Below are 27,216 nucleotides of genomic sequence, written 5' to 3'. Positions count from 1 at the left end.
AATGGAAAAAAGAACACATTGACACCGGTGTGTCAGACCCACCATACTTGCTCCGGACACTGCGAGAGGGCTGTACAAGCAATGATCACACGCAAGGCACAGCGGACACACCTTGAACCGCTGTGTCCGCCGTCGAATGGCGCTAGCTGCGCAGCATTTGTGCACCGCCGCCGTCAGTGTCAGCCAGTTTGCCGTGGCATACGGAGCTCCATCGCAGTCTTTAACATGGACGTGAACCGTATGTGCAGTTGACGGACTTTGAGCGAGGGCGTATAGTGGGCATGCGGGAGGCCGGTTGGACGTACCGCTGAATTGCTCAACACGTGGGGCGTGAGGTCTCCACAGTACATCGATGTTGTCGCCAGTGGTCGGCGGAAGGTGCACGTGCCCGTCGACCTGGGACCTAACCGCAGCGACGCACGAATGCACGCCAAGACCGTAGGATCCTACGCAGTGCCGTAGGGGACCGCACCGCCACTTCCCAGCAAATTGGGGACACTGTTGCTCCTGGGCTATCGGCGAGGACCATTCGCAACCGTCTCCATGAAGCTGGGCTACGGTCCCGCACACCGTTAGGCCGTCTTCCGCTCACGCCCCAACATCGTGCAGCCCGCCTCCAGTGGTGTCGCGACAGGCGTGAATGGAGAGACGAATGGAGACGTGTCGTCTTCAGCGATGAGAGTCGCTTCTGCCTTGGTGCCAATGATGGTCGTATGCGTGTTTGGCGCCGTGCAGGTAAGCGCCACAATCAGGACTGCATACGACCGAGGCACACAGGGCCAACACCCGGCATCATGGTGTGGGGAGCGATCTCCTCCACTGGCCATACACCTCTGGTGATCGTCGAGGGGACACTGAATAGTGCACGGTACATCCAAACCGTCATCGAACCCATCGTTCTACCATTCCTAGACCGGCAAGGGAACTTGCTGTTCCAACAGGACAATGCACGTCCGCATGTATCCCGTGCCACCCAACGTGCTTTAGAAGGTGTAAGTCAACTACCCTGGCCAGCAAGATCTCCGGATCTGTCCCCCATTGAGCATGTTTGGGACTGGATGAAGCGTCGTCTCACGCGGTCTGCACGTCCAGCACGAACGCTGGTCCAACTGAGGCGCCAGGTGGAAATGGCATGGCAAGCCGTTCCACAGGACTACATCCAGCATCTCTACGATCGTCTCCATGGGAGAACAGCAGCCTGCATTGCTGCGAAAGGTGAATATACACTGTACTAGTGCCGACATTGTGCATGCTCTGTTGCCTGTGTCTATGTGCTGTGGTTCTGTCAGTGTGATCATGTGATGTATCTGACCCCAGGAATGTGTCAATAAAGTTTCCCCTTCCTGGGACAATGAATTCACGATGTTCTTATTTCAATTTCCAGGAGTGCAGTTATGTAAAAATGTACAAGTTTTATTGATACGCAAATCGAATAAACAAGCCGACATCTCGTGAATATAAACTACTAACACTCACACTAGGAATTACATGCAAGTAATTTCCCTGAACCGAGCTACGAGATGCAGTTTTGAGGAAAGGATAATTTTACGACGGCAACGCCCATTCCATGTTCAGCCACAACCTCCACAGCGGGAAATTCAAAGGACACAATGCGACGCCATGGCCACTGCGCAGGTCGTCGACAGCAGCTATCCATGTCCCTGCTTTTAACGACGACACTTTCGAAAGCCTTTCTGCAGGAACATGGCTGGAGATGGCAGATAAACGTCTGGAGAAACCCAACTCAAAACACTGGCGGCTTACTGTGGCCACCCGCTTAAAAACCCATGTAGAAAAAAGCTGTTTGTCTTAGTATTACAGTCGGCCGTGGTGGCCGAGCGGTTCTAGGCGCTTCAGTCTGGAACCGCGCCACCGCTACGGTTGCAGGTTCGAATCCTCCTGCCTCGGGCATGGATGTGTGTGATGTGCTTAGGTTAGTTAGGTTTAAGTAGTTCTAAGTTGTAGGGGACTGATGACCTCAGATGTTAAGTCCCATAGTGCTAAGAGCCATTTCTTAGTATTACGTAGCAGAAATTAAGTCCGCGCCCGGTAGCTGAGTGGTCAACGCGACAGAATGTCAATCCTAAGGGCCCGCTCAGAGACAGGGTGTTGTGTTGTCCTAATCATCATCATTTCATCCTCATCGACGCGCAAGTCGCCGAAGTGCCGTCAAATCGAAACTCTACATCTACATCTATACTCCGCAAGCCACCTGACGGTGTGTGGCGGAGGGTACCCTGAGTACCTCTATCGGTTCTCCCTTCTATTCCAGTCTCGTATTGTACGTGGAAAGAAGGATTGTCGGTATGCTTCTATGTGGGCTCTAATCTCTCTGATTTTATCCTCATGGTCTCTTCGCGAGATATACGTAGGAGGGAGCAATATGCTGCTTCACTCTTCGGTGAAGGTATGTTCTCGGAACTTTAACAAAAGCCTGTACCGAGCTATTGAGCGTCTCTGCTGCAGAGTCTTCCACTGGAGTTTATCTATCATCTCCGTAACGCTTTCGCGATTACTAAATGATCCTGTAACGAAGCGGATTGCATTTCCTTAGGATTCTTCCAATGAACCTCAGTTTAGCATCTGCTTTACCGACGATCAACTTTATAAGATCATTCCATTTTAAATCACTCCTAATGCGTACTCCCAGATAATTTATGGAATTAACTGCTTCCAGTTGCTGACCTGCTATTTTGTAGCTAAATGATAAGGGACATATCTTTCTATGTATTCGCATCACATTACACTTGTCTACATTGAGATTCAATTGCCATTCCCTGCACCATGCGTCAATTCGCTGCAGATCCTCCTGCATTTCAGTACAATTTTCCATTGTTGCAACCTCTTGATACACCACAGCATCATCTGCAAAAAGCCTCAGTGAACTTCTGATGTCATCCACCAGGTCATTTCTGTATATTGTGAATAGCAACGGTCCTATGACACTCCCCTGCGGCACTTGCACCGGGCGACCAGTTTACCCGACGGGAGGCCCTAGTCACACGACATTTACATTTTAGCAGAAGTTAAACTCTGCACTGCGAAAGAAACGACGCCTTTGATGGGCTATGGAAACTCTAGTGGGTGGAGTTATAACAAGGACGAATGCTCTGATTGGCCAAAAAGAAAAAGCGTGGCCACCAGTTTCGATATAGGCGAATGCAGACACAAAAATTCGCTCTTGTCTTGCAGCAAATCGTCGATTGCGAGCGTTTTGAGGACCTCGACGTAAGCGCTATTCCAGCCAAATAGCGTGTACCATGCCAATCAACTTAGCCAGGTAACAACAACTAGGAGTCTCGGCTTCACCGAAGACGTAGGAAATGTATCAGACTGATGAAACTTCCTGGCATATTAAAACTGTTTGCCGGACCGAGACTCGAACTCGGGACCTTCGCCTTTTGCGGGCAAGTGCTCTACCAACTGAGCTACCCATGCATGACTCACGCCCCGTCCTCACAGCTTTACTTCTGTCAGTACGTCGTCGTCTACCCTCCAAACTTTACAGCGAACTTTGCGGAACTAGCACTCCTGAAAGAAAGGATGTTGCGGAGACATGACTTAGCCACAACCTCGGGGATGTTTCCGGCACACAGTTTTAATCTGCCAGGAAGTTTCATATCAGCGCACACTCCTCTGCAGAGTGAAAATCTATTATGAATGCTATCGACAAGGGATTTCAAATTGATTCCGTTTTCCTAGATTTCCAGAAGGCTTCTGACACTGTAACTCTCAAGCGGCTTGTAATCAAATTGAGTGCTTATGGAATATAGTTTCAGCTATGCAACTGGATTTGTGATTTCTTTCAGAGAGGTCACAGTTCATAGTAATTGACGGGAAGTTATCAAGTGAAACAGAAGTGATTTCTGGCGTTCTCCAGGGTAGTGCTATAGGCCCGCTGCTGTTCCTTGTCTATATTAACGATTTAGGAGAGAATCTGAGCATTCATCTTAAATTGTTTACAGATTATGCTGTCGTTTACCGTCTATTAAAGTCATCAGAAGATCAAAACCAACTGCAAAGCAATTTAGATAAGATAACTCTTCGGTGAGAAAATTGGCAATTGACCCTAAATAATAAAAAGTGTAAGGTGATCCACGTGAGTGCTAAAAGGAATCAGTTAAACTTCGGTTACACGATAAATCAGTCAAATCTAAACGCAATAAATTCAACTAAATACCTGGGAGTCACAATCACAAATAAATTAAATTGGAAAGAAAATTTCGTGGCGAAGGCGAACCAAAGACTACGTTTTATTGGCAGAACACTGAGAAAATGTAACTGATCTACTAGAGACTGCTAACACTACACTTGCACGTCCTCTCTTGGAATACTGCTGCGTGGTGTGGAAACCTTACGAGATAGCATTAGTGGAGTACATCTAGAAAGTTCAAAGAAAGGCAGTACGTTTTTTGCCATCGAGAAATAGGGGAGAGAGTGTCACTGACATGATACAGCATTTGGGCTGTACATCATTAAAACAAAGGTGTTTTTCGTTGCGGCAGGATCTTCTCTCTCCTCCGAATGCGAAAATGTTTTGTTGATCCTGAACTACATAGGGAGAATCGATCATCATAATAAAATAAGGGTAATTTGGGCTCACACGGAAAGATGTAAGTGTTCGTTTTTTTCTGCGTGCTGTTCGAGAGTAGAATAATACATAATTAGTGTGAAGGTGGTTCGATGAACCCTCCTCCAGGCACGTAAGTGTGATTTGCAGAGTAGCCATGTAGATTTTAGAGCCTTTACCCTTTCCACAACATCATGAACTCCTGTTACTGCTCTTAAGTCTTCACTTCTTTTCCGATCTTTCTTAGTGAGATGTAGGAGTGACGTTCCATTGCTCATTGAGCTGTCCGTAGTTTTCTTTTGTAAAACTCTTTTAAACTCCAAATTTCACAGCCATGTGTTAGTGTAGGAAGAACACACTGTTCGAAAGCAAACTTTTTTTTAAGTTTGTTGGTGTATCAGATATAAAGACGGTCGTGTTTCTTCCATAAGATCTCCAACCTAGCCTAATTCGGCGGAAAATTTAAGGTTTTACTGGTAAGATTCCTCAGATATCAATTAACTGCCCAATATAATCAGGTTTGTTAACATTTTTAGGCAATTGATCAAAATTCTTTTGCGCTTAACCACTTGTGCATAATATTTGTTTTGCACAAATCTATCTAAAGGCCACCATTTTCGCAACTATCTGATACATCTAATATGGTGGATTGCAAATACAATATTGTTGGCTAGGAGGTACTATATTCTAAAAATCCTAAGTTAGTGAATCTTTTCCCTCTTATTCTAAACTCCCTTCCTTACCGAATAATTCTGCACTAGCCATCTCAAGGACTGCTATAAATAGTTTCGGGGGTATAGGGTCCCCTTGCTTAACTTCTCTTTCTGTGAAAAGGTTCCTCATGTGTTTTCCAAAGCTGACAGAAGCCATCAAGGTATCACGGATGTAACACAATATGTTTATGTATTTTGCTGCCCCATTTCGTTCGGTCAGTGCCCTTATAACTGTAGTATGGCTTACAAAATGAAAAACTCTTTCAAAATCTGTAAAACCCATGCATGTCGGTATATTTTCAGCAATTTACCAGGCGATATGTTAATTCGTCAGAGGGTGATCCCAACTGAGAATAAATGGGAGAGTGTAACCAGTACAAGCATTTGCCTTGCAACTAATGGAAACACGCCGAAAACATTGACTGAAACAAGGGAAATAGAAAAAAGCTTAATTTGTTTTTGGGGCAAACATGGAACCTGTGTGTGTGTGTTTGTGCTTTATCACTAGAGGTTTTCAGTTTATGATCCAGTACAACATTTCATGTCAAAAGGATGCCTAGCGTTCACAAAAAGTAGATTGGACTCTATATACTCTATACACTATCTGATCAAAGGTATCTGGACACCTCTTACTGAAAATTAATATGGGGTGTGTCCATCCATCGCCTTTACGACAGCTTGAACTCTGCCGAGTACACTTTCAACGAGATGTCTAAAGCCCTGTGGAGAAAAGGCAGTTGATCTTTCCTCAAGAGCCGAAACCAGGCGGGGTAATGACGTTGGACACACGGGTCCGGAGCGAAATAGACTTTCTCATTCATCCCAAAGGTGTTCCAGTAGAATCCAGAGGGGACTCTGGGCAGGCCAATCCATTTCAGGATTTATATTGTCCATAAACCTTTATCTCACAGTTCCTGCTTTATGACAGTGTGTATTGTCATGTTGATACGATCACCATCTCTGAACTATTCCTCATCTGTACGCAGCACGCTGTAAAATGTTTTAATATCCTTCGGCATTTAGCTTTTCTTAAGTGGAATAAGGGGTTCAAAACCTAACCACGAAAAACAAACCCTTATCGTAATGCCACTTCCTCCGTACTTCACTGTTGGACGTATGACAGCAGCTAACGTTCTCTAGCCATTCGATAAACCCAGACCCTTCCACCAAGTTTCCACACGGTGTAGCGTGATTCATCACTCCAGATCACTCATTTGCAGTCATCCACCGTTCACCAGTATCATCCTTTACACCACCTGAATACAGAAATGTGTGGCATAAGAGAAGCTGCTCCACCATTATATCCAATTCTTTTTAACTTCTTATGCACAGTCACTGTGCTAGCTGGACAGTTAATAGTACTTTGAACTGACGATTGAATCCCTCCATTGTTTTCGCAGCATTTTTCACAAACACCTTCCACAATACTCAGCTATCCCTGTCCATCAGCCCATGAGGTCTGCCTCAATATTCAGGGATATGACAGGAACGATTATTTGAAGCTGTGCTCTAACATGTACTTCCTCATCTTCGATACTGTGAAACAAATATCTTCTACTGTAAGCTCTTTGCTTTCCATATTTTGGGAGGAGGTAGTAGTATGGAGCAAACCAGGAAAAACGTGAACAGTAAACACTATCTCCAAGGTGCATATCTTAAGATCTATGAACGCTTGGTCAGTAGAAGAGATACTTTCACAATATCGAAAATGAACAGATGCTCATAACTATTGTATGCTGAGCCGTGCCGACTCGCTTGAGTTGCTGACGCCACGGCCAGGCGGTGGCCCATCGATATCCGGCCGCTATCGATCATCGCGGTCCGCTGCTAATGTCTTTGACGGCGGGTTTGGAGAGCATTTTTGGGTTTAAAATGCACAACGTGTAAGTGTGGTAGACGGCTGGGCAGTAGGGCAGTTCTGATACAGTGGTTCTGGAGAGTGGAATTGACACGACGTGTTCGAGCTACCAGCGAGAGGATAGAAATGAGGCGTCGATATGTCTTGCACGGGGCCAGAGGCTGGTTGTGCAATTACTACTCCTGGCGGACGAAACGGCTTCGGGAAGTAAGTGCACCGTGGCTGGGTTAAATTGCCGGACGGCGAGAAACGAAGCGACTAGCAAATTCGTTTGGTGAACAAAACTGAAAGTGTAACTCTTGATATTTTGTACTGCTCTCCTTTTGCTCGATCAGTGTAAGGTGCCAAAGGCTTATGTTTATCAAAAGTGAATCTGACGTTACATTCCTGGAAGTCATTTAAATTTAACCATTTCTAACTACCTCCTCGCTTAAACGGATCTTGCGATTATATTTTGAGATCGCAAATGTGTAAACAGTGATTTGTTTTGCAAGTTACATGAAGAAAATTTTGGTGATGAGTGGCTTGGTTTAAACATTTCCGCCTGTGTATCATGGACTGTAAAGGCTGTTCTGTTCAATGAAATCTATCGGTACCTGGCACCTATTAAGAGATTAACTGAAATTATAAGCCCTCTGAAGGTGGTCCCTGTATCCATGTTTATCGCAAGAAACCGTAAGTACTTTTGATGATTCGCTTAAGAATTTGTCAGGTTGGGTGTGTTGCTATTAATACCTAGGCGTTAGTGCACTTGGTTAAGCGATAATATTGTTAGGAATTTGTGCCTTATATGCGGTTGGGAATAGGGAAGCATCCGATTCCACCCGTCTACTTTGACCCATGACGTCACCAATATGGCGGAAACACCTATTTCCAGCGTATACAAAATAGCAACGATGTCGTAACTACATACAAATGCCAATAAACGCGAACAAAAATAAAACCGTCACAAGAACTAGCCACTTCAACAATAAAATGAAACTAACGGGACAACCATGGGAGACAGGGATTAAGGGCGGGGGCAACCTGAACATATAATAGTAAAACATACTGCACCAACCCAAAACAAATGTTATACGTAAAAAATCTCAGCTTAGGACATAACGCTAGAGCCACAAAACTAACAGGAATCGTACGCTGTACTTGTCCTATGTAGTTCAAACGATGACCACGATACCAAAAAAACCAACATCTGCAAGTCCGAAAAGCGGAAGTGGACATTTCATTTAACCTATATAGTTCAAAGAAAGCCAAAAACAAACAGCACCTGCACCTCCGAAAAGTGGAATAGGACATTTCTCTTGATCTATATAGCTCAAGCACAATTCTTGTTACCTACTAGCAAACCACAAATAAAAAAAACACAACCAAAAATTTCACATACCTACATAACTCAAAAAACACCACAGAAACCAAAACCCCCACAACTCGAAAACCCAATACAATTCACATTCACTAGATCAATTAAAACATAACCGAAATGCAATAAACAGAAAACAGACAAAACATAACAATTGCTACTCAATAAAACCAAAATAAAAATTATTTACGAACAAAAAGTTTCGATAAAATCATCTACGTGGGCCACACACACACACACACACACACACACACACACACACACACAAGCACGCACAAAACAAAACAAAAAATACGTGACAAACACCAAACTAATCAGACCTAAACAAAAACGCCAAACACATAGGCAAAATAAAAACGTAATAACTAACTGGAAACCAAGTAAACACTTCCAAATTCACGTTACAGCATTGACTACCCAGACTCAAATAAACCCACGTTACCACAATGACAAGCAAGATGCAAATTAACCAGTACCACAAATTACACTCAACACTTTAACATCCACCATCAGAGAGCGCCATCAAATACGACAATACGACATCTGTAAACATGGAAAAACTCAAAAACACCGCGCCATGGTGTCGTCATGCACCGCACTATTGCCCCACAGGTAAAGCAGACGGTTGCAGTCGGACGCTTCCGTTGACCGCGCGGTTTTTCTGCGATCGTTGTTGGACTATTTCTTAAATTATCCAGTGGTGTAGGTAAAGTACTGTCTGTTATTTAAAGTGACCGCCATTGTTGTTGTTGTGGTCTTCAGTCCTGAGACTGGTTTGATGCAGCTCTCCATTCTACTCTATCTTGTGCAAGCTTCTTCATCTCCCAGTACCTACTACAACCTACATCCTTCTGAATCTGCTTAGTGTATTCATCTCTTGGTCTCCCTCTACGATTTTTACCCTCCATGCTGCCCTCCAATACTACGTGGAAACCCTTGATGCCTCAGAACATGTCCTACCAACCGATCCCTTCTTCTGGTCAAGTTGTGCCACAAACTTATCTTCTCCCCAATCCTGTTCAATACTTCCTCATTAGTTATGTGATCTACCCATTTAATCTTCAGCATTCTTCTGTAGCACCACATTTCGAAAGCTTCTATTCTCTTATTGTCCAAACTAGTTATCGCCCATGTTTCACTTCCATACATGGCTACACTCCATACAAATACTTTCAGAAATGACTTCCTGACACTTAAATCTATACTCGATGTTAACAAATTTCTCTTCTTCAGAAACGCTTTCCTTGCCATTGCCAGTCTACATTTTATATCCTCTCTACTTCGACCATCATCAGTTATTTTACTTCCTAAATAGCAAAACTCCTTTACTACTTTAAGTGTCTAATTTCCTACTCTAATTCCCTCAGCATCACCAGACTTAATTCGACTACATTCCATTACCCTCGTTTTGCTTTTGTTGATGTTCATCTTATATCCTCCTTTCAAGACACTATCCATTCCGTTCAACTGCTCTTCCAATTCCTTTGCTGTCTCTGACAGAATTACGATGTCATCGGCGAACCTCAACATTTTGATTTCTTCTCCATGGATTTTAATACCTACTCCGAATTCAGGTTAAAATTTGACGGTCGTAAATACTGCTGTTTTAAAATTGAATTTTAATTCTCAAGTCATTTCGAATAAAGGTAATATTTTTGTTGTTGCGAGCCATATGTTGGGGCCTGTGTAGAGTGGGATGTATTTTAATACTGTTCCAATCAGGATTGGAATGCATTAAGTGCACTTGAACTTGGTGCTGCTTCGCTAGCAGCGGTCTCCTAACAGTCAACAGTTTGAGCTGAGTCATTTCCTGTAGATACTTACCTTGCAGTTGATAAGTGTATAACCCACTCGTCTCGAATGGTATTTGGTAGGTATTCTAACCACGTACATGCAACAGAATTTACTATTCTAAGCAACCCCTCTAAGAAGTTCGGCCTCGAGCTTCTGCCTTAATTTCAAAGATCACTCAAGCCGTTGTCTATTTCTCACTCTTTGCTATGCGATACTTTGTAATTTATCTAATTGTAGTATCCAGATTGTAAAATTTTATTCCACTTCCCTATCTCCTTGTGTTACGCCGGTGCCTAATGGGTTCTCATTCGAGATCTTAATTTGTTCTAGAATGGGTATCCTGTATGAGCCGGTGCTCTGTGATTGGACCGATGCCTCTAGGGCATCTGAGTCCGAATAGAGTAAGTTGTAACCCGAGTCATAATGAAATTATATCTATCCATTGAAACTACCACAATTTTTGGTGTCACTGTAAGTGCTTATTTCTTCCATAATGGAGTTTTAGTCTGTACCTTATTACGCCAGAATAGTTGTAGTAGTTATATTAACTAAACTTTTGAGGGAAGTTTTAATCAGTTAATTAATTGTCTTAGAGTTCAATATGTCTGTAGTTTTTCCTTTCGTTTAACATCAGTGGAACACCTGATTAATCCGAGCCGTTAAGCTCATCTGAATTCTTGTTATCCTGAATTTGTTTTGTAATTAATTGTTTTGGTTATTAATTATTTATTGAATTGCTAATATGAGCCTACAAGATCGCCCTAATGTATTTAATTTGTATAGCCATCTGAGACATTAGATGGATGTGTTTGACTATGTGGTTTACTAACTTAAAATTTCTCTTTGATTGTACATGATTCTGCCTTATTTGTAAACCAAAGAATATTTTACAGTTACCCAGTGTGGCACTTTTCCTTCATCTTTACAGCGTTTGCTCTGAGTAATTGATTGATTTTAAAATTTCCTTGGTTGCTTTCGTTGCTACGTTGATATATTTTTAACTTAACTTCTAAAGTTAATGAATGCCGTTTAATGGTTGCCATGACCGGCTTGCGTAAATGTTGCATTTCATCATTCACTGTATATTTTGTATTGGTGTCATATAAAGTGCGAATAGCCTTGGCATAGGGGTAACACCGTTTCAAATGGTTCTAAGCTCTATGGTACGTAACATCCGAGGTCATCACTCCCCTAGACTTAGAACTACTTAAACGTAACTAACCTATGGACATAACACACATCCATGCCCAAGGCAGGATTCGAACCTGCGACCGTAGCAGAAGCGCGCTTCCCGACTGAAGCGCCTAGAACCGCTCTGCCACAGCGGCCGGCAACAGCCGGTTCCCATCAGATCATCAAAGTTAAGCGTGCCGGGCTTGGCTAACACTTGGATAGGTCACTGTGACGTTCTGCTGAGTGCAGTTGGCAAGTGGAATGCACTCAGCCCTTGTGAGGGCAACTGGTGAGCTACTTGATGGAGAAGTAGCCGCACCTGTCACGACAACTGATAACGCCCAGGAGAACGGTTTGCGGCCACATGCCCCTCCATATCCTTATCAAGCGACGCCTGAGAGCTGAGGATGACACGGCTAACTGTTCGGACAGTGTTTGTGTATTATAAAAGTACTGTGAACGAAGTGTGAGAAAATTTCCCTTCACACCTTGATGACCAGTCCTCCCATTCAACAGCCGATTGTGGTGGCGTCAAAGCGGCTCAGGGTTTCATATGCTCTTTAGAGACAATATTTACTGGGCATTTTTTGTTTTTGTTTCGGTTAATCAACCACTTTCAAAATATGGAAAGCAAAGAGCTTGTTGTAGAAGAGATTTATTTAACAGAATCGAAGCTTGCAGTAGATGAGTGTATGAGAGCGATACCTTCTTGACGCCGACGAGTAGCACGCTGCTGGTGATAATGACCAGGACGCCAAGGCAGATGGCGACGCATCCTGCAACATCTGAAACACAGAAAATGTCTTGTGCTGAGGTTATTAGCTGAAAATGGAGTTGGGTACAGATTTCCTAGTGAACACAGCTATTTCTGGGCATTACTTCTACACTCCCGGAAATGGAAAAAAGGACACATTGACACCGGTGTGTCAGACCCACCATACTTGCTCCGGACACTGCGAGAGGGCTGTACAAGCAATGATCACACGCACGGCACAGCGGACACACCAGGAACCGCGGTGTTGGCCGTCGAATGGCGCTAGCTGCGCAGCATTTGTGCACCGTCGCCGTCAGTGTCAGCCAGTTTGCCGTGGCATACGGAGCTCCATCGCAGTCTTTAACACTGGTAGCATGCCGCGACAGCGTGGACGTGAACCGTATGTGCAGTTGATGGACTTTGAGCGAGGGCGTATAGTGGGCATGCGGGAGGCCGGGTGGACGTACCGCCGAATTGCTCAACACGTGGGGCGTGAGGTCTCCACAGTACATCGATGTTGTCACCAGTGGTCGGCGGAAGGTGCACGTGCCCGTCGACCTGGGACCGGGCCGCAGCGACGCACGGATGCACGCCAAGACCGTAGGATCCTACGCAGTGCCGTAGGGGACCGCACCGCCACTTCCCAGCAAATTAGGGACACTGTTGCTCCTGGGGTATCGGCGAGGACCATTCGCAACCGTCTCCATGAAGCTGGGCTACGGTCCCGCACACCGTTAGGCCGTCTTCCGCTCACGCCCCAACATCGTGCAGCCCGCCTCCAGTGGTGTCGCGACAGGCGTGAATGGAGGGACGAATGGAGACGTGTCGTCTTCAGCGATGAGAGTCGCTTCTGCCTTGGTGCCAATGATGGTCGTATGCGTGTTTGGCGCCGTGCAGGTGAGCGCCACAATCAGGACTGCATACGACCGAGGCACACAGGGCCAACACCCGGCATCATGGTGTGGGGACGAACTCCTACACTGGCCGTACACCTCTGGTGATCGTCGAGGGGACACTGAATAGTGCACGGTACATCCAAACCGTCATCGAACCCATCGTTCTACCATTCCTAGACCGGCAAGGGAACTTGCTGTTCCAACAGGACAATGCACGTCCGCATGTATCCCGTGCCACCCAATGTGCTCTAGAAGGTGTAAGTCAACTACCCTGGCCAGCAAGATCTCCGGATCTGTCCCCCATTGAGCATGTTTGGGACTGGATGAAACCTCGTCTCACGCGGTCTGCACGTCCAGCCGAACGCTGGTCCAACTGAGGCGCCAGGTGGAAATGGCATGGCAAGCCGTTCCACAGGACTACATCCAGCATCTCTACGATCGTCTCCATGAGAGAATAGCAGCCTGCATTGCTGCGAAAGGTGGATATACACTGTACTAGTGCCGACATTGTGCATGCTCTGTTGCCTGTGTCTATGTGCCTGTGGTTCTGTCAGTGTGATCATGTGATGTATCTGACCCCAGGAATGTGCCAATAAAGTTTCTCCTTCCTGGGACAATGAATTCACGGTGTTCTTATTTCAATTACCACGAGTGTATTAAACACAAAACAGTGTTTAGAACTGGGAAAATCTACCATACGAAATACCACACATGGAATGAGTTTTTAAGGTGAGTAAACACCGAGAGCAGCATTCCTAAAGGATTGCCACGTGGACGATAAAAAAGAATGTCTCTTGTAAATGTTTCCCACACGTACAAGAAACGATCAAAAAGTTTCTGCTCGAAGGCCCTACAGTCCAGAGTCGGTATGCCAGTCAGCTAACTCACTGTGAGCATTGAGGCAATCATCCCACCAATGCACCAGGTTGAAGCTATCAGTTTGTAGAATACCATGTTCTGCTGCGTGAAGAAGTACGTAACTGCCTGCTGCACATCCTCATCCACCCTTACAAGACCCTTTTTAAGGGACCGAAGGCGTGGTAATCGCATGGGGTAAAGATCAGGACTACAGATCGAGTGCTCAAGTGTCTCCCACTTGTGTTGGCGTAACTTCTGTCATGCGACTTTTGCGACATGTGGCTGTGCGTGATCTTGAAGCAGCAGCACCATTTGTGGCAATTTTCCCGTAATTTCTCCAGCATTGCCCAGTACCACTCAAGATGATGGAGTTACCAGGTCCCTTGAAATCAATAAGCAAATAGGCGAGTGCTGCTGCTTCCTGACAATGAACGGTGCCATATTGCAAATTTCATCATGCAGAAATTACGCCAACAAAAGTGGGAGACATTCGAGCATCTACCCTGTAGTCCAGATCTCTCCCTATCCGAATGTCACGCTTTCAGTCTCTTAAAAAAGGCCTTGGAGGGTTGAAGATTGGTGTTGGACGAGAATGTGGAGTGGGCAGTTACTGGAAGCTGTTTGGAATGTTTACTATTTTCCAACACAATATTAGGAAAGTTAATGTATCATTTCATTCTGTTTTCATATTTTTGTCCACACCTTGTATTACTTACCATTCCAAACAGAATCACACATTTTTATAGTATTAAGACCGACTGGCGTACGTTTTCGATAGAGGCCATTGTTTTCGAGTTATTCAAGAAAAACGTATTTCAAGGCCACTTCGATTCTCTTGAATAACTTGTTAAGCTGACAGGATCAATTTTAACAGGTAACAATTTTTGCCAAATCGATGAATTTGATATCCCGCAAACCACACTTTGTTCACAATCACGTTATTTGGATAGTGTGGACAATAATCAATTTATGCTTGGCTCTCTTAAACTCGATACTAACAAAATCCACGTACTCTGCATGTTGATAGACAAGTAGCATTTCTGTAGCAGATTTAGACTGGAGTTGATCTGCGTAGTTTTTCACATTCCATCGTGTCCATGTCAGCCACACATTGCACGTGTGTTCTTGGGGTCTAAATTCGAGGAAGGCGTTCGGCAGATAGTCGATATTGTACAGCTATAATAGAGTAGTCAGCGTACGATCAATTGTGTGATTTATAACACTGTCATTATAATATTTCTGGCATACGTTTTTGTGCGTTCAGTGTACCTGAAGCCACATTAGTATTTGTTTTTCTCTTGACATTATGCTAGTGTAAGATTTGTTTTCGTAAACTTTCATGTGTTTATCTTGCTTGAAATTGGGCTCCTTAAGAATTTCTTGTGTTAATTTAATGGTATTCATAGCCAAATATGCAACCTGAACCCACTGTGTATGGTGGATATTACAACAAAAATATTTAGTAGGGGTAATAGTTCGTTTGTTTGATCTGAAGTAGAGGTCACCCCTTCCTCATTGCCATATTTTAGGCCATGTTATAACGGCTATCATTCTGATGCCTAAATGTCACTGTGTCTAGGATCTCCTTACCTGGGAGGGTGTGGGTTCACAGGCACTTTAAAACTTGTCAGAGCTATCCGTATGTGTTAAGTGGTAAGGACGGGTCATGCCAAACCCTACAAGTATGTTAGATAATGGCCACCCTGCCAGGTTGCGGTTTTGGTTAGAAGGAAGCCTGCCAGGATCCGGTTTTCGGTTCGAAGGGAGACCGCGAGAATCGTTTGTGGGTTAGGATAGGAGACTATCAAGTGGTAATTTGAGATAGAAGATGATACTGTTGATGATTTGTAGATCGGATGTGTTATCCTGTGGAAGTGTGATTTGAATAATTTTGTTAACATTTCAGTGTTACAAATAGAATGTTGACGTTATTAATTGACCGACAGATTGTGAATTTGCAGTACTTATATAGGTGGTGCATTAGCAAAGAAGTGTAACTCCAAACTTTTGCTAGATCCGGAAGTGAAATTAAAAATAAATATGTGACTGCCTTTTGAATTAGGTGAAGGTTTTGTAATGAAAAGTTTTTAACATAATTTCTTTTTTAATTTCAGAAGTTAGTATAATTCATAACATTTATTTGTGTTTTGTTGGAGCGCAGGTGATGTCATATCGTATATGTTGGATTCTGCTCTAGCCATCGTTGACAGCATTGCAGCATTTGACTTAGAGAAATCTTGCGTTGCAATCTAGAGTTCATACAGGACAATAGATGGAGGCGTGTTAAGTCATATGATCGCATGTTTACGGGAAGTCAAGCACGTAAACGGCGAAAAGCTCACAGATTGTTAGAAAAATCGGAAATGATGGGAGGACATAGGCCAGATCAAAAACGTATGGTAGACGAGCTGGAAGGGGCGAACATGTCTTACAGGGAAAGTTGTGTGATCAGCATGGGTTAGTAACGACAATGTCACATCATTAAACTGAGACAACTTCAAGACCTTCACATCAGTGGTTGATAGTGAGAACGGAGGAGAGGTAGATCGTGACACAGACGTAAATTTAGATGGAGCTGGGTTGGAGTATCTCGAACCGAGTGTAGACGTAATGAGCCAATTTTCACATGATAGGGCCGAACGAACGTATGCCAGTGCACCTGCACTCTATTCAGAACTTAAGGAAACGGTGCGTGAAAGGCAGAAGAGAGTAAGATCACATCAAATGACTACCGGCAAAGATACAAACGTACCAGATAAAATGTTTGATGTGTTGCAGTACTTGGCGCAAAGTGTGCAAGAGGGTTTGTTGACACAAGGACGTCAAATGCATAGTATGCAAGAGGGTTTGTCGAGGCAAACTGTCAAACTGCAAACAAACGTAACAATTGATCAGAGACAGAGGATGCCTCATGTGGAGATAGAATTGCGGAGAGCACAACAAAATCCGATATGTCAAGTGTAAAATGTAACGTACACTACCAACGTTCACGAGAGCGATCTGCAGTACCACAAGCTGCTGTGCGGAAAAGTACTGGCCATACCAGGGACTGATGCCACTGGCAAGAATGGATATCGATCCTGTCATGGACTGTAACAATGGCAGAGAATATAAGAAGTGTGACTCAACTTGAGACGAATAACTTGGTACCGCTACAACGGTTTCATACACATATAGAGGCTAGCGGAAGCGTGCAATACCCAATGACAGTACGACGCACGGAAGTGAATGCTTGAGATGTGATAGGAAGAAGGAGTGGTGGTTTGGAACAAACACCATATGGTGCCAACACCAAATTTGTCAATGACCACGTCCTCACTGTAATGAATTTTCAGCATTGCAGAGAAGTTTGTGGCACAACTTGACCAGAAGAAGGGATCGGTTGGTAGGACATGTTCTGAGGCATCAAAGGATCACCAATTTTGCATTGGAGGGCAGCGTGGAGGGTAAAAGTCGTAGAGGGAGACCAAGAGATGAATACACTAAGCAGATTCAGAAGGATGTAGGTTGTAGTAGGTACTGGGAGATGAAGAAGCTTGCACAGGATAGAGTAGCATGGAGAGCTGCATCAAACCAGTCTCAGGACTGAAGAGCACAACAACAACAACAACATAGAAGACGGAAATTAGTTGCATCCAAGCACCTTTATCAATCAGTTTCAGACTAGTTTACCAGAACATTGGCCATTAGCACACAAGTTAGATTTCATTTGTGCACACATGGACAGTGCAGTTGCAGTAACGATGCGAAGGATAACTCAAACTTCTAGATCGTGCGAGGAATTTAAATTGTCATTTTTGTCGGGATTCTAGTCGCTTGAAGTACAAAACAGAATCAAACATCAAATGCTCCAGAACACTCTGTGAGAGAGGACGAAAGACAAGAATCTACTCAAATTCTTTGAGAACGTGGTAAAGAAGAATCAATGTTTCGATAATCCATACAATGATGGAGAACTAAACCGATTATGTGCGATGAAACTATCATTAACATATCAACAGTCTTTAGCAGGTAGAGCAGGAGATAACGTGTAGGATTTCAAGAGAAACCTTCGTGAGTTACACTTTATATTTAGCGAGGATGATGCATAAAAGCCAAGAAAAAGAAAACAAGACGATAACGATGATGGCTGAGAACAGGAAATAGGAACAATGGCAATAGTAATGGGTCCAGAAAGAAGCCAGGCTGAAATAATGGACGAAATCAAAGGAAATTAGATTTCAGGTCGAAACAGTAATGGGTACAACAGTCGATTTCATCGAAACAATAATAATAACAGAAATGGAGTCAAGCATAAATGGAAGGAATAAACAGGAAAGTCACTGGGGATGCATCACATAAGGATTTAAAAGCATATGAGGGATATATTGTAAGATATAGAGTTCAAAAGGTTGACTGAGCCGAGGTATATTAGTGATATTACAGTTTACGTGGTACTATTAGAGTTCTTATCTGCAGGTCACCTATAATCCAAAGTACAGGTGTACACATAAAAAAAGAATCTTTTGAACTAATGAAAGAGAATTGGAACAATTTCTCATCTGGAAAGGTGACGAGAAATCAAAGATAAATGAGACCAGAAAGATGCCTTAGAGGTACAGTAAGACTACAGGTATTCGTATAATTTGGTAGTATACTGTTGAGAAAATTTGATGAACATATATGAGTTAATCAGAAGGGGAACATTTTTCGTTCGACAGTTTGTTGCAGCAGCCAACAGCAGAGAAGAGAGTGCATAGTGCAAACAAGAAACATGACAAAAATAAAACACGTATTTATACAATTTTTATCTTTATCTGCATGAAAGAAAAAGCTAACAATGTTTGAAATCCAAGAAATAAGTACTAACCGCATGTGATAAGTAACGTCTTGAAAGTACACCATTATTCTATACTTTGACCATTTTCCTAAGAAGACGAGGAAACTTGTTTATGACTAAGCACGAATAGTATATGTAAAGTAAAAGGAAATAGAATTTGATGAAAATAAACCTTAAACAAGGCCAAGCCCATTGTAAAGTTTTACAGCAGACATGAAAAAAACTGGAATTAGTTTATCATAGGTCAGAACATTTTTGTAAGACGAGTAGACATCGAATACCAGAGCACGACGTCCCCACTCGACGAGTGAAAGAAGGGCGAACACTCATTGGACTGGGTGAAACTGGCATATGCCGCAGTTCATTTCTAAACCCCCTTTTTGGGAAAAGAAACGATGAAAGTTGCAGCAAAAGCACTCATTGGCCGACACTAGTTGTGGCAGAAGGCGAGCCCATGCTACAGAGGAGGAAGGCTGCAACAGTAAAGACCATTACGAGTGAGTAATTAGAGGGGCTCTCTTCCTCAAAGGGTCTTGTGCTGGATGTAGCAACCCTCCTCCGTTGTGCCTCTGGAAGAGGCCTTTTACTGTGACCATCATATCTCGTAATATCTCCGAATTGGCGTTTACGAGCTACGAGCTGTGCTAGTTAAGTTCTGCGGATCATTTGGGGGCAACAGTGAACATGTCGCTCTTCTTTGGTGGGTGGACACAGCCAATTGATTTAGCCAGGGAAAAACGTAGTTTTTTTCGCCTCATGAAAACTTAGAGCTGTTTATGACTGTACATCCAGTCAAGGCCAGAGTAGAATTGTCAGGCCTGCAGGTATGAAAGGCATCGACGCATCCGCTGCTAAACGACGCCACAGCCGACAACCGTCGCCCATATCGTCGCAGTCTGCGTTAAGATAAATACTGTATTGCTCAGGCGTTAAGTGGAGGAGTCACTAGAAAATGTTCACTTCAGATCTGCTTCAGACTGGAGCTGATTTGCGTAGTTTTTCCTATCCCCTCATTTTCATACCAACCACATATTGTACATGCTTTCTTTGGGCTTAAATTGGAGGAAGGCAATCGGCAGATAGACGATATTGTCCAGCTACAATACAGCAGTCAGTGTACGATCAAATGTGTGATTTTATAACACTGTCAGTGTAATATTTTTGGCATAAAGTTTCGTGTGTTCAGTGTACTTGAAGTCATATTAATATTTGTTTTTCTCTTGACATAACGCTAGTGTAAGTATTGTTTTCCTAAACGTTCATGTTTTTATCTTGGTTTAAGTTAGGTTCATTAAGATTTTCTTGTGTTAATGTTACGGGATTCATAGCAAAATATGAAACCTGAACCCACTGTATATGGTGATTCATACAAAAAAATATTTAATACAGATAATAATTCGTTTGTTTGATCTAAAGTGGAAGTTACCCCTTCCCCATTGACATATTTGAGTTCATGTTACAACAGCTGTTATTCACACGTCACTGTGTTTAGGATCTCCTTACCTGGGAGGGCCTGGGTTCACAACACTTTAAAACCTGTCAGAGCTATCTGTTCATGGTAAGTGGTAAGGATGGGTCATACCAAACCAGACAAGTATGCTAGATATTGGCGACCCTGCCAGGATGTGTTTTTGGTTAGAAGGGAGACTGCCAGGATAAGCTTCTGGTTCGAAGGGAGACGGCCAGAATCGTTTGTGGGTTAAGATACGAGACTACCAAGTGGTAATTTGAGATAAATGGTGATAATGTTGATGATTTGCAGATTATATTTGAAAAAAATTTTGTTAACATTTCAGTGCTACAAATAGAATGTTGACATTATCAATGGACCGACAGAATGTGAATTTCCAGTACTTATTAAGGTGGCGCATTATCTTATTGGAAGTAGCAAAGCAGTGTAACTCAGTACTTTTGCTAGATTTGGAAATAAAATTAAAGATAACTGTGTGACTTCAGAAACTCTAAAACCATGGCTACCAGTGAAAACATGGCCCAGTGCAAAATGGAACTGCATTAAATTATATGTCAAGGTGATATCTATTTTTTCTGTAGGCCTAATAATTTTTTTCTGAAGGCGTTGCAGGTTGCATAAACCCAAGGCACAGCATGGCTGTACCAAACAGCTACCCTCACAGACACAAATCTCGTCACACAACATTTAATGCCCGTCTTCGACATTTGTGTGATCATGGGTCTTTCCAGGCAGAATAAAATGCAGTGAAGCACTGGACTGTGCATACACAAGATTTGGAGAACCAGGTTCTAAAATATCGTATAGAACTCATTCCTCCAAGTTTGACATATGCACAGTCCTCTGCTTACCTGCATGTTCGCCTGTCTGAAAGATCCATGATCACAAACGCCCAAAACGAGCCTGAAATGTTGTGCGATGTGGTTGGTGTCTGTGAGGGTACTTGTTTTGGTATAGCCATGCTACCTCTCAATCGTTTTCATTTACTTGGCCAGACACAAACACCATCTCGGCTTGTCTCTGACGTGAATACCGGACCATCTGCTGCGTACAGTCTGCAGTGTCAACCACACAGCCTGCAACACAGAGGAGCACATGGCATGTGGCCAGAGGAACTTTCACTCGTGAGCACCATCTAATGTGACAACAATGAAATTTTGGATACATGTTCATAAAACCTTTTTTCCTCCATTTGCTATCTGAAATGGGTCCCTGCAGTTTGTCGGTTTTAATATTTCAATAGAACTTGCTGAAGCACTCGGTAATATTCACATTACGTTACTGAAATCATCAACAATGTGATGCATTTTCCTCAATCACCACTGTACTTATTTACTGTAACATCACTGTGTGTTACCGTTAATGGCTACGCGAGACCAACTGCAAGAACATCGTGGTCAGGTAGCATATATAAAGTATTTTTGAGTGAATGTCACGATAACTCCAATGCCACACGCCGACAAAATGCTGATTTTGTGCGACCCTTGGTTCTCCATTTGTGGATTAAAGTGGGTGTACGGTGGCAGCTGTTGTGGGGATATGTGTGAAGTGGTCGTCACCATATCGTGGTGATCTTCTGGACATCTTCTGTCTCTGCAGCATCAATGTATGTTTGAAGAGAAGAAAATTAAAGATTGTTCTAGGATGTTTTCGAGGTTACGTGAATATTCTCGAATATAAAGAATGTTTTCGAGTGTTCCAGGCTATTATGGAATGTTATAGAATACAACTTAGTAACTACTCGTACCGCCTTTATTCACATTCCGGTAAAATCGTTTTAACCGATCAACATTACAACGTAGTAAACCAACTCGAAGAAAAACGGTAACTGCCTGTAGAGAGACATATGTAAAGAAAGATAGTGTGAGCGAACAATTTTAGCACCAAAAAATTTATGTAGTTCAACAAACAAGTTGTTGTTGTTGTTGTTGTTGTTGTCTTCAGTCCTGAGACTGGTTTGACGCAGCTCTCCATGCTACTCTATCCTGTGCAAGCTGCTTCATCTCCCAGTGTCTACTGCAACCTATATCCTTCTGAATCTGCTTAGTGTATTCATCTCTTGGTCTCCCTCTACGATTTTTACCCTCCACGCTGCCCTCCAATGCTAAATTTGTGATCCCTTGATGCCTCAAAACATGTCCTACCAACCGATCCCTTCTTCTAGTCAAGTTGTGGCACAAACTTCTCTTCTCCCCAATCCTATTCAATACCTCCACATTAGTTACGTGATCTACCCATCTAATCTTCAGCATTCTTCTGTACCACCACATTTCGAAAGCTTCTATTCTCTTCTTGTCCAAACTAGTTATCGTCCATGTTTCACTTCAATACATGGCTACACTCAAAACAAATACTTTCATAAACGACTTCCTGATACATAAATCTATATTCGATGTTAACAAATTTCTCTTCTTCAGAAACGCTTTCCTTGCCATTGCCAGTCTACATTGTATATCCTCTCTACTTCGACCATCATCAGTTATTTTACTTCCTAAATAGCAAAACTCCTTTATTACTTTAAGTGTCTCATTTCCTAATCTAATTCCCTCAGCATCACCCGATTTAATTTGACTACATTCCATTATCCTCGTTTTGCTTTTGTTGATGTTCATCTTATATCCTCTTTTCAATACACTGTCCATTCCGATCAACTGCTCTTCCAAGTCCTTTGCCGTCTCTGACAGAATTACAATGTCATCGGCGAACCTCAAAGTTTTTATTTCTTCTCCATGAATTTTAATACCTACTCCAAATTTTTCTTTTGTTTCCTTTACTGCTTGCTCAATATACAGATTGAATAACATCGGGGAGAGGCTACAACCCTGTCTCACTCCTTTCGCAACCACTGCTTCCCTTTCATGCCCCTCGACTCTTATGACTGCCATCTGGTTTCTGTACAAATTGTAAATAGCCTTTCGCTCCCTGTATTTTACCCCTGCCACCTTTAGAATTTGAAAGAGAGTATTCCAGTCAACATTGTCAAAAGCTTTCTCTAAGTCTACAAATGCTAGAAACGTAGGTTTGCCTTTTCTTAATCTTTCTTCTAAGATAAGTCGTAAGGTCAGTATTGCCTCACGTGTTCCAACATTCCTACGGAATCCAAACTGATCCTCCCCGAGGTCCGCATCTACCAGTTTTTCCATTCGTCTGTAAAGAATTCGCGTTAGTATTTTGCAGCTGTGACTTATTAAACTGATAGTTCGGTAATTTTCACATCTGTCAGCATGTGCTTTCTTTGGGATTGGAATTATTGTATTCTTCTTGAAGTCTGAGGGTATTTCACCTGTCTCATACACCTTGCTCACCAGCTGGTAGAGTTTTGTCATGACTGGCTCTCCCAAGGCCGTCAGTAGTTCTAATGGAATTTTGTCTACTCCGGGGGCCTTGTTTCGACTCAGGTCTTTCAGTGCTCTGTCAAACTCTTCACGCAGTATCGTATCTCCCATTTCGTCTTCATCTACATCCTCTTCCATTTCCATAATATTGTCCTCAAGTACATCGCCCTTGTATAAACCTTCTATATACTCCTTCCGCCTTTCTGCCTTCCCTTCTTTGTTTAGAACTGGGTTGCCATCTGAGCTCTTGATATTCATACACGTGGTTCTCTTCTCTCCAAAGGTGTCTTTGATTTTCCTGTAGGCAGTATCTATCTTACCCCTAGTGAATACAAAATTTGATACAAAATTTGATACAATGGAAGGAAAAACCATTTGGATCTATTGATAAATGATGAACCAAGACGAAAGTGTAAACTTCAAAACAGAATTGCTAGATCCACTTAATTTCCCGATAAGCCTTCGCGAAGTCTTTTAAATAACGACATTCATATGTCGAATTCTACTCATTTCAGTAACTAAATCAGCATTCAGCTTTAAAGGCTCTAAATCCTGATGTTGCGCAGTGAATTGTAAAAAATCGTATTTCTCACACATGGTGAACAACCACAGAGCTTAATCGTACTTGTTCCCGAAAAATAACACAAAGTTATAAGAATGAATTTGAAATCGTTAATTTTATTTGGATGGTTAATTAAACTTTCCTTCAGTTAAGAGAACAAATGTAAGAAAGTCCAAGCAAAGTGGGCTCTTTTCAGTGATAAATATCTGTTCCAAAGAAGGCAGGTGCCAATAAATAGTGGCTGCAAAATACTGGCAACAAATATTTGCGGACAAATGGAAAAACTGGTAATAACCGACCTCCTTCTAGATCAGTTAGTGACAGGCAAACCTGTGATGGAGAAACATATGAGGTAATACTAGTTGTACAATATAACTTAGAAGCTAAGACTCAGGATAGGTAAACCTACGGTTATAGCACTTGTAGATGCAGAGAAAGGTAATGACTTTGTTGACCGGAATATATTCTTTGGAATTCTGAAGGTATCAGAAATAAAACACGGGCAAAGTTATCTACAACTTCTACGGAAACTATACTGCAGTTATAAGAGTAAAATGTCATGAAAGAGAAGCAGTAGGTAAGAAGTGAGTGAGGCAGGGTTGTAATCTACCCACGATGTTATTCAGTCTGCACAATGAACAAGCAGGAAAGGAAACTAAGGAGAAATTCGGAGTGCGAATGAAATTTCAAGGAGAACTAAAAACTTTGAGGTTGGCTAAAGACGTTTTATTTGTACTGGAAACGAGAAAAAGGGCTTGAAAGATTAGTTGAACGAAATAGACAGTATTTTAAAAAGAGGTTATAAGAGGTTATATGATTAACAAGAGTAATGGGATGTAGTCGAATTAATCCAGGCGGTGATGTTGAAGCAGTTATTATAAAATGAAGCGCCAGAGACACAGGTATAGGAGTGCGTATTCAAATACAGATATATACTAACAGCAGAATACAGCACAGCGATCGGCAACGTCTATATAAGACAAGTGCCTGCCGCAGTTGTTAGATTGTTTACTCCTGTTACTACGGGAGATTATCAAGACTTCAGTGAGTTTGAACGCGTTTTCATTGTCGGCGCATGAGCAATGGGTTGTCGATGAAGTAGAGATTTTCCCGTACAACCATTCCACGGGTGTGTTCTGATTATCAGGTTCCGGTAAAACATCAAATTTCTGACATTGCTGCGGCCAGAAAAAGATCCTGCAAGAACAGGATTAACGACGGCCAAGGAGAATCGTTCAACGTGACAGAAGAGCAACCCTTCCGCAAACTGCTGCAGATATCAATGCTGGGCCATCAACAAGCGTCAGCACGTGAACCATTCAACGAAGCATCATCGATATGGGCTTTCGGAGCCGAAGGCCCACACGAGGATCCTTGATGACTGCACGACTCAAAGCCTGACACCTCACCAGGGCCCATCAAGACTGACATTGAACTGTTTATGAGTGGAAACATGTTGCCTGATCGGACGAGTCTCGTTTCAAATTGTATCGATTGGATGGACGTGTACGGATATGAAGACAACCTCATGAATCCATGGACCTGCATGTCAGCAGAGGATTGTCCAAGCTTGTGGAGGCTCTGGAAGGGTGTGGGGCGTGTGCAGTTAGTGATATAAGCCCTGATACGTCTAGATATGACTCTGACTGGTGACACATATGTAAACAACTTGTATGGTTACCTGCATGCATTCACGTCCACTGTGTATTCCGGCGGACTTGGGCAATTCCAGCACCACTATGCGACCACCCAAACGTCAAGAATTTGCTACAGAGTGGCTCTAGGAACAATCTTCTGAGTTTAAACACTTCTCTGGCCACCAAACTCTCCAGACATGAACATTATTGAGAGCATCTGGGATGCCTTGCAACGTGCTGTTCAGGAAAGATCTCCAGCCCTCGTACTTTTAGGGATTTATGGACAGTCCTGCAGGATTCATGGCGTCAATCCCCTCCAGCACACCTTCTGACAATAGTCGAGTTGATGCCACGTCATATTGCGGCACTTTCGTGTTTCACAGGGCCCTAAATGATATTAGGCAGGTGTACGAATTTGTTTAACTCTTCAGTGTAGTATACCGCATTTGAACTGCAGGGGCGTGGAAATACGTAGAAAATACAAGTTGCTCCGCAACCTCCTAGAGAAATGGACTAAGGTGACACGAATGTGATAATACACTATTGACCATTAAAATTGCTACACCACGAAGATGACGTGCTACAGACGTTAAATTTATCCGAAAGGAAGAAGATGCTGTGATATTGAAATGATTAGCTTTTCAGAACATTCACACAAGGTTGGCGCCGGTGGCGACACCTTTTGCTGATGCTGTGAGCATTACAGCTTACTGTTTTCGCTGGTGCGGGATGCACTGCAGCCTATATGATTTGTACTGAGGAAATTTCCATCTTGAAGGCAGAGGAAGATTAAATAATTTTTATTATGGGACCGAAGGAAAGATTGGTTCAATGTAATAAGGATAAAGCAAAACATTTGTTATTTAAACTACAGGAGAATTCGGATCTTTTGTGTCTGTTGTAAGTTCAATATGTTAAGATGAAACTGTTTTACAGAATAGAGGAGACCACAATTTTGCCATTCATGAGAAATGAATCTAGAGTAACCACCACAGGCGAATTAACTGATATGGAAGCGAAAGGTAACTTAAAGAATGAACGAAATGGGAGCAAAATGGGTAAGAAAACGTAGTATAACCTGTATAATGAAAATATCTTTACCCTTTTCAGAGTCATCTGTGTGATTAATTCTTGCGATAACGTAATTTTAGATGAATTTGTCTTACTGTTTTACGTATGAACATGTGAGTATGATAAATGTATAATTGCGAGTCTCTTATCAGGTGTGTCAACTGGTATAAATGTTTTGGCGTGCAAAGAACCATTGTTCTTTTTACTATGTGTGTTTAAGGAAAGTTTCTCCAAATTTATCATGTGACAAGACATATGCCGCGAGCGTCAAGAAGAGGACGAATTAGAAAAATGTTGTAGTGGTATAAACACGGTGTTTAAGTAGCATTGAAGTAGTTTGTGGGA

At 42.8% G+C, this 27,216-nt stretch overlaps 1 protein-coding gene across 3 annotated transcripts in view; it reads right to left on the bottom strand.

The window, feature by feature from the left end:
- Positions 1–27,216, bottom strand: part of LOC126281553 (uncharacterized) — a 205,052-nt gene that overhangs the window by 34,306 nt on the left and 143,530 nt on the right. For all 3 annotated transcript variants that reach the window (XM_049980619.1, XM_049980618.1, XM_049980620.1), the window contains exon 5: positions 12,174–12,253. In XM_049980619.1, the coding sequence (XP_049836576.1) occupies positions 12,174–12,253 (80 nt within the window). The remainder of the gene's footprint in view (positions 1–12,173; positions 12,254–27,216) is intronic.

Source organism: Schistocerca gregaria, chromosome 7 (genome assembly GCF_023897955.1).
Source record: "Schistocerca gregaria isolate iqSchGreg1 chromosome 7, iqSchGreg1.2, whole genome shotgun sequence".
NCBI classification, from domain to species: Eukaryota; Metazoa; Arthropoda; class Insecta; order Orthoptera; family Acrididae; genus Schistocerca; species Schistocerca gregaria.
Note: the sequence above shows the minus strand (reverse complement) of the source record. Positions and strands in the feature narration are given on the sequence as shown.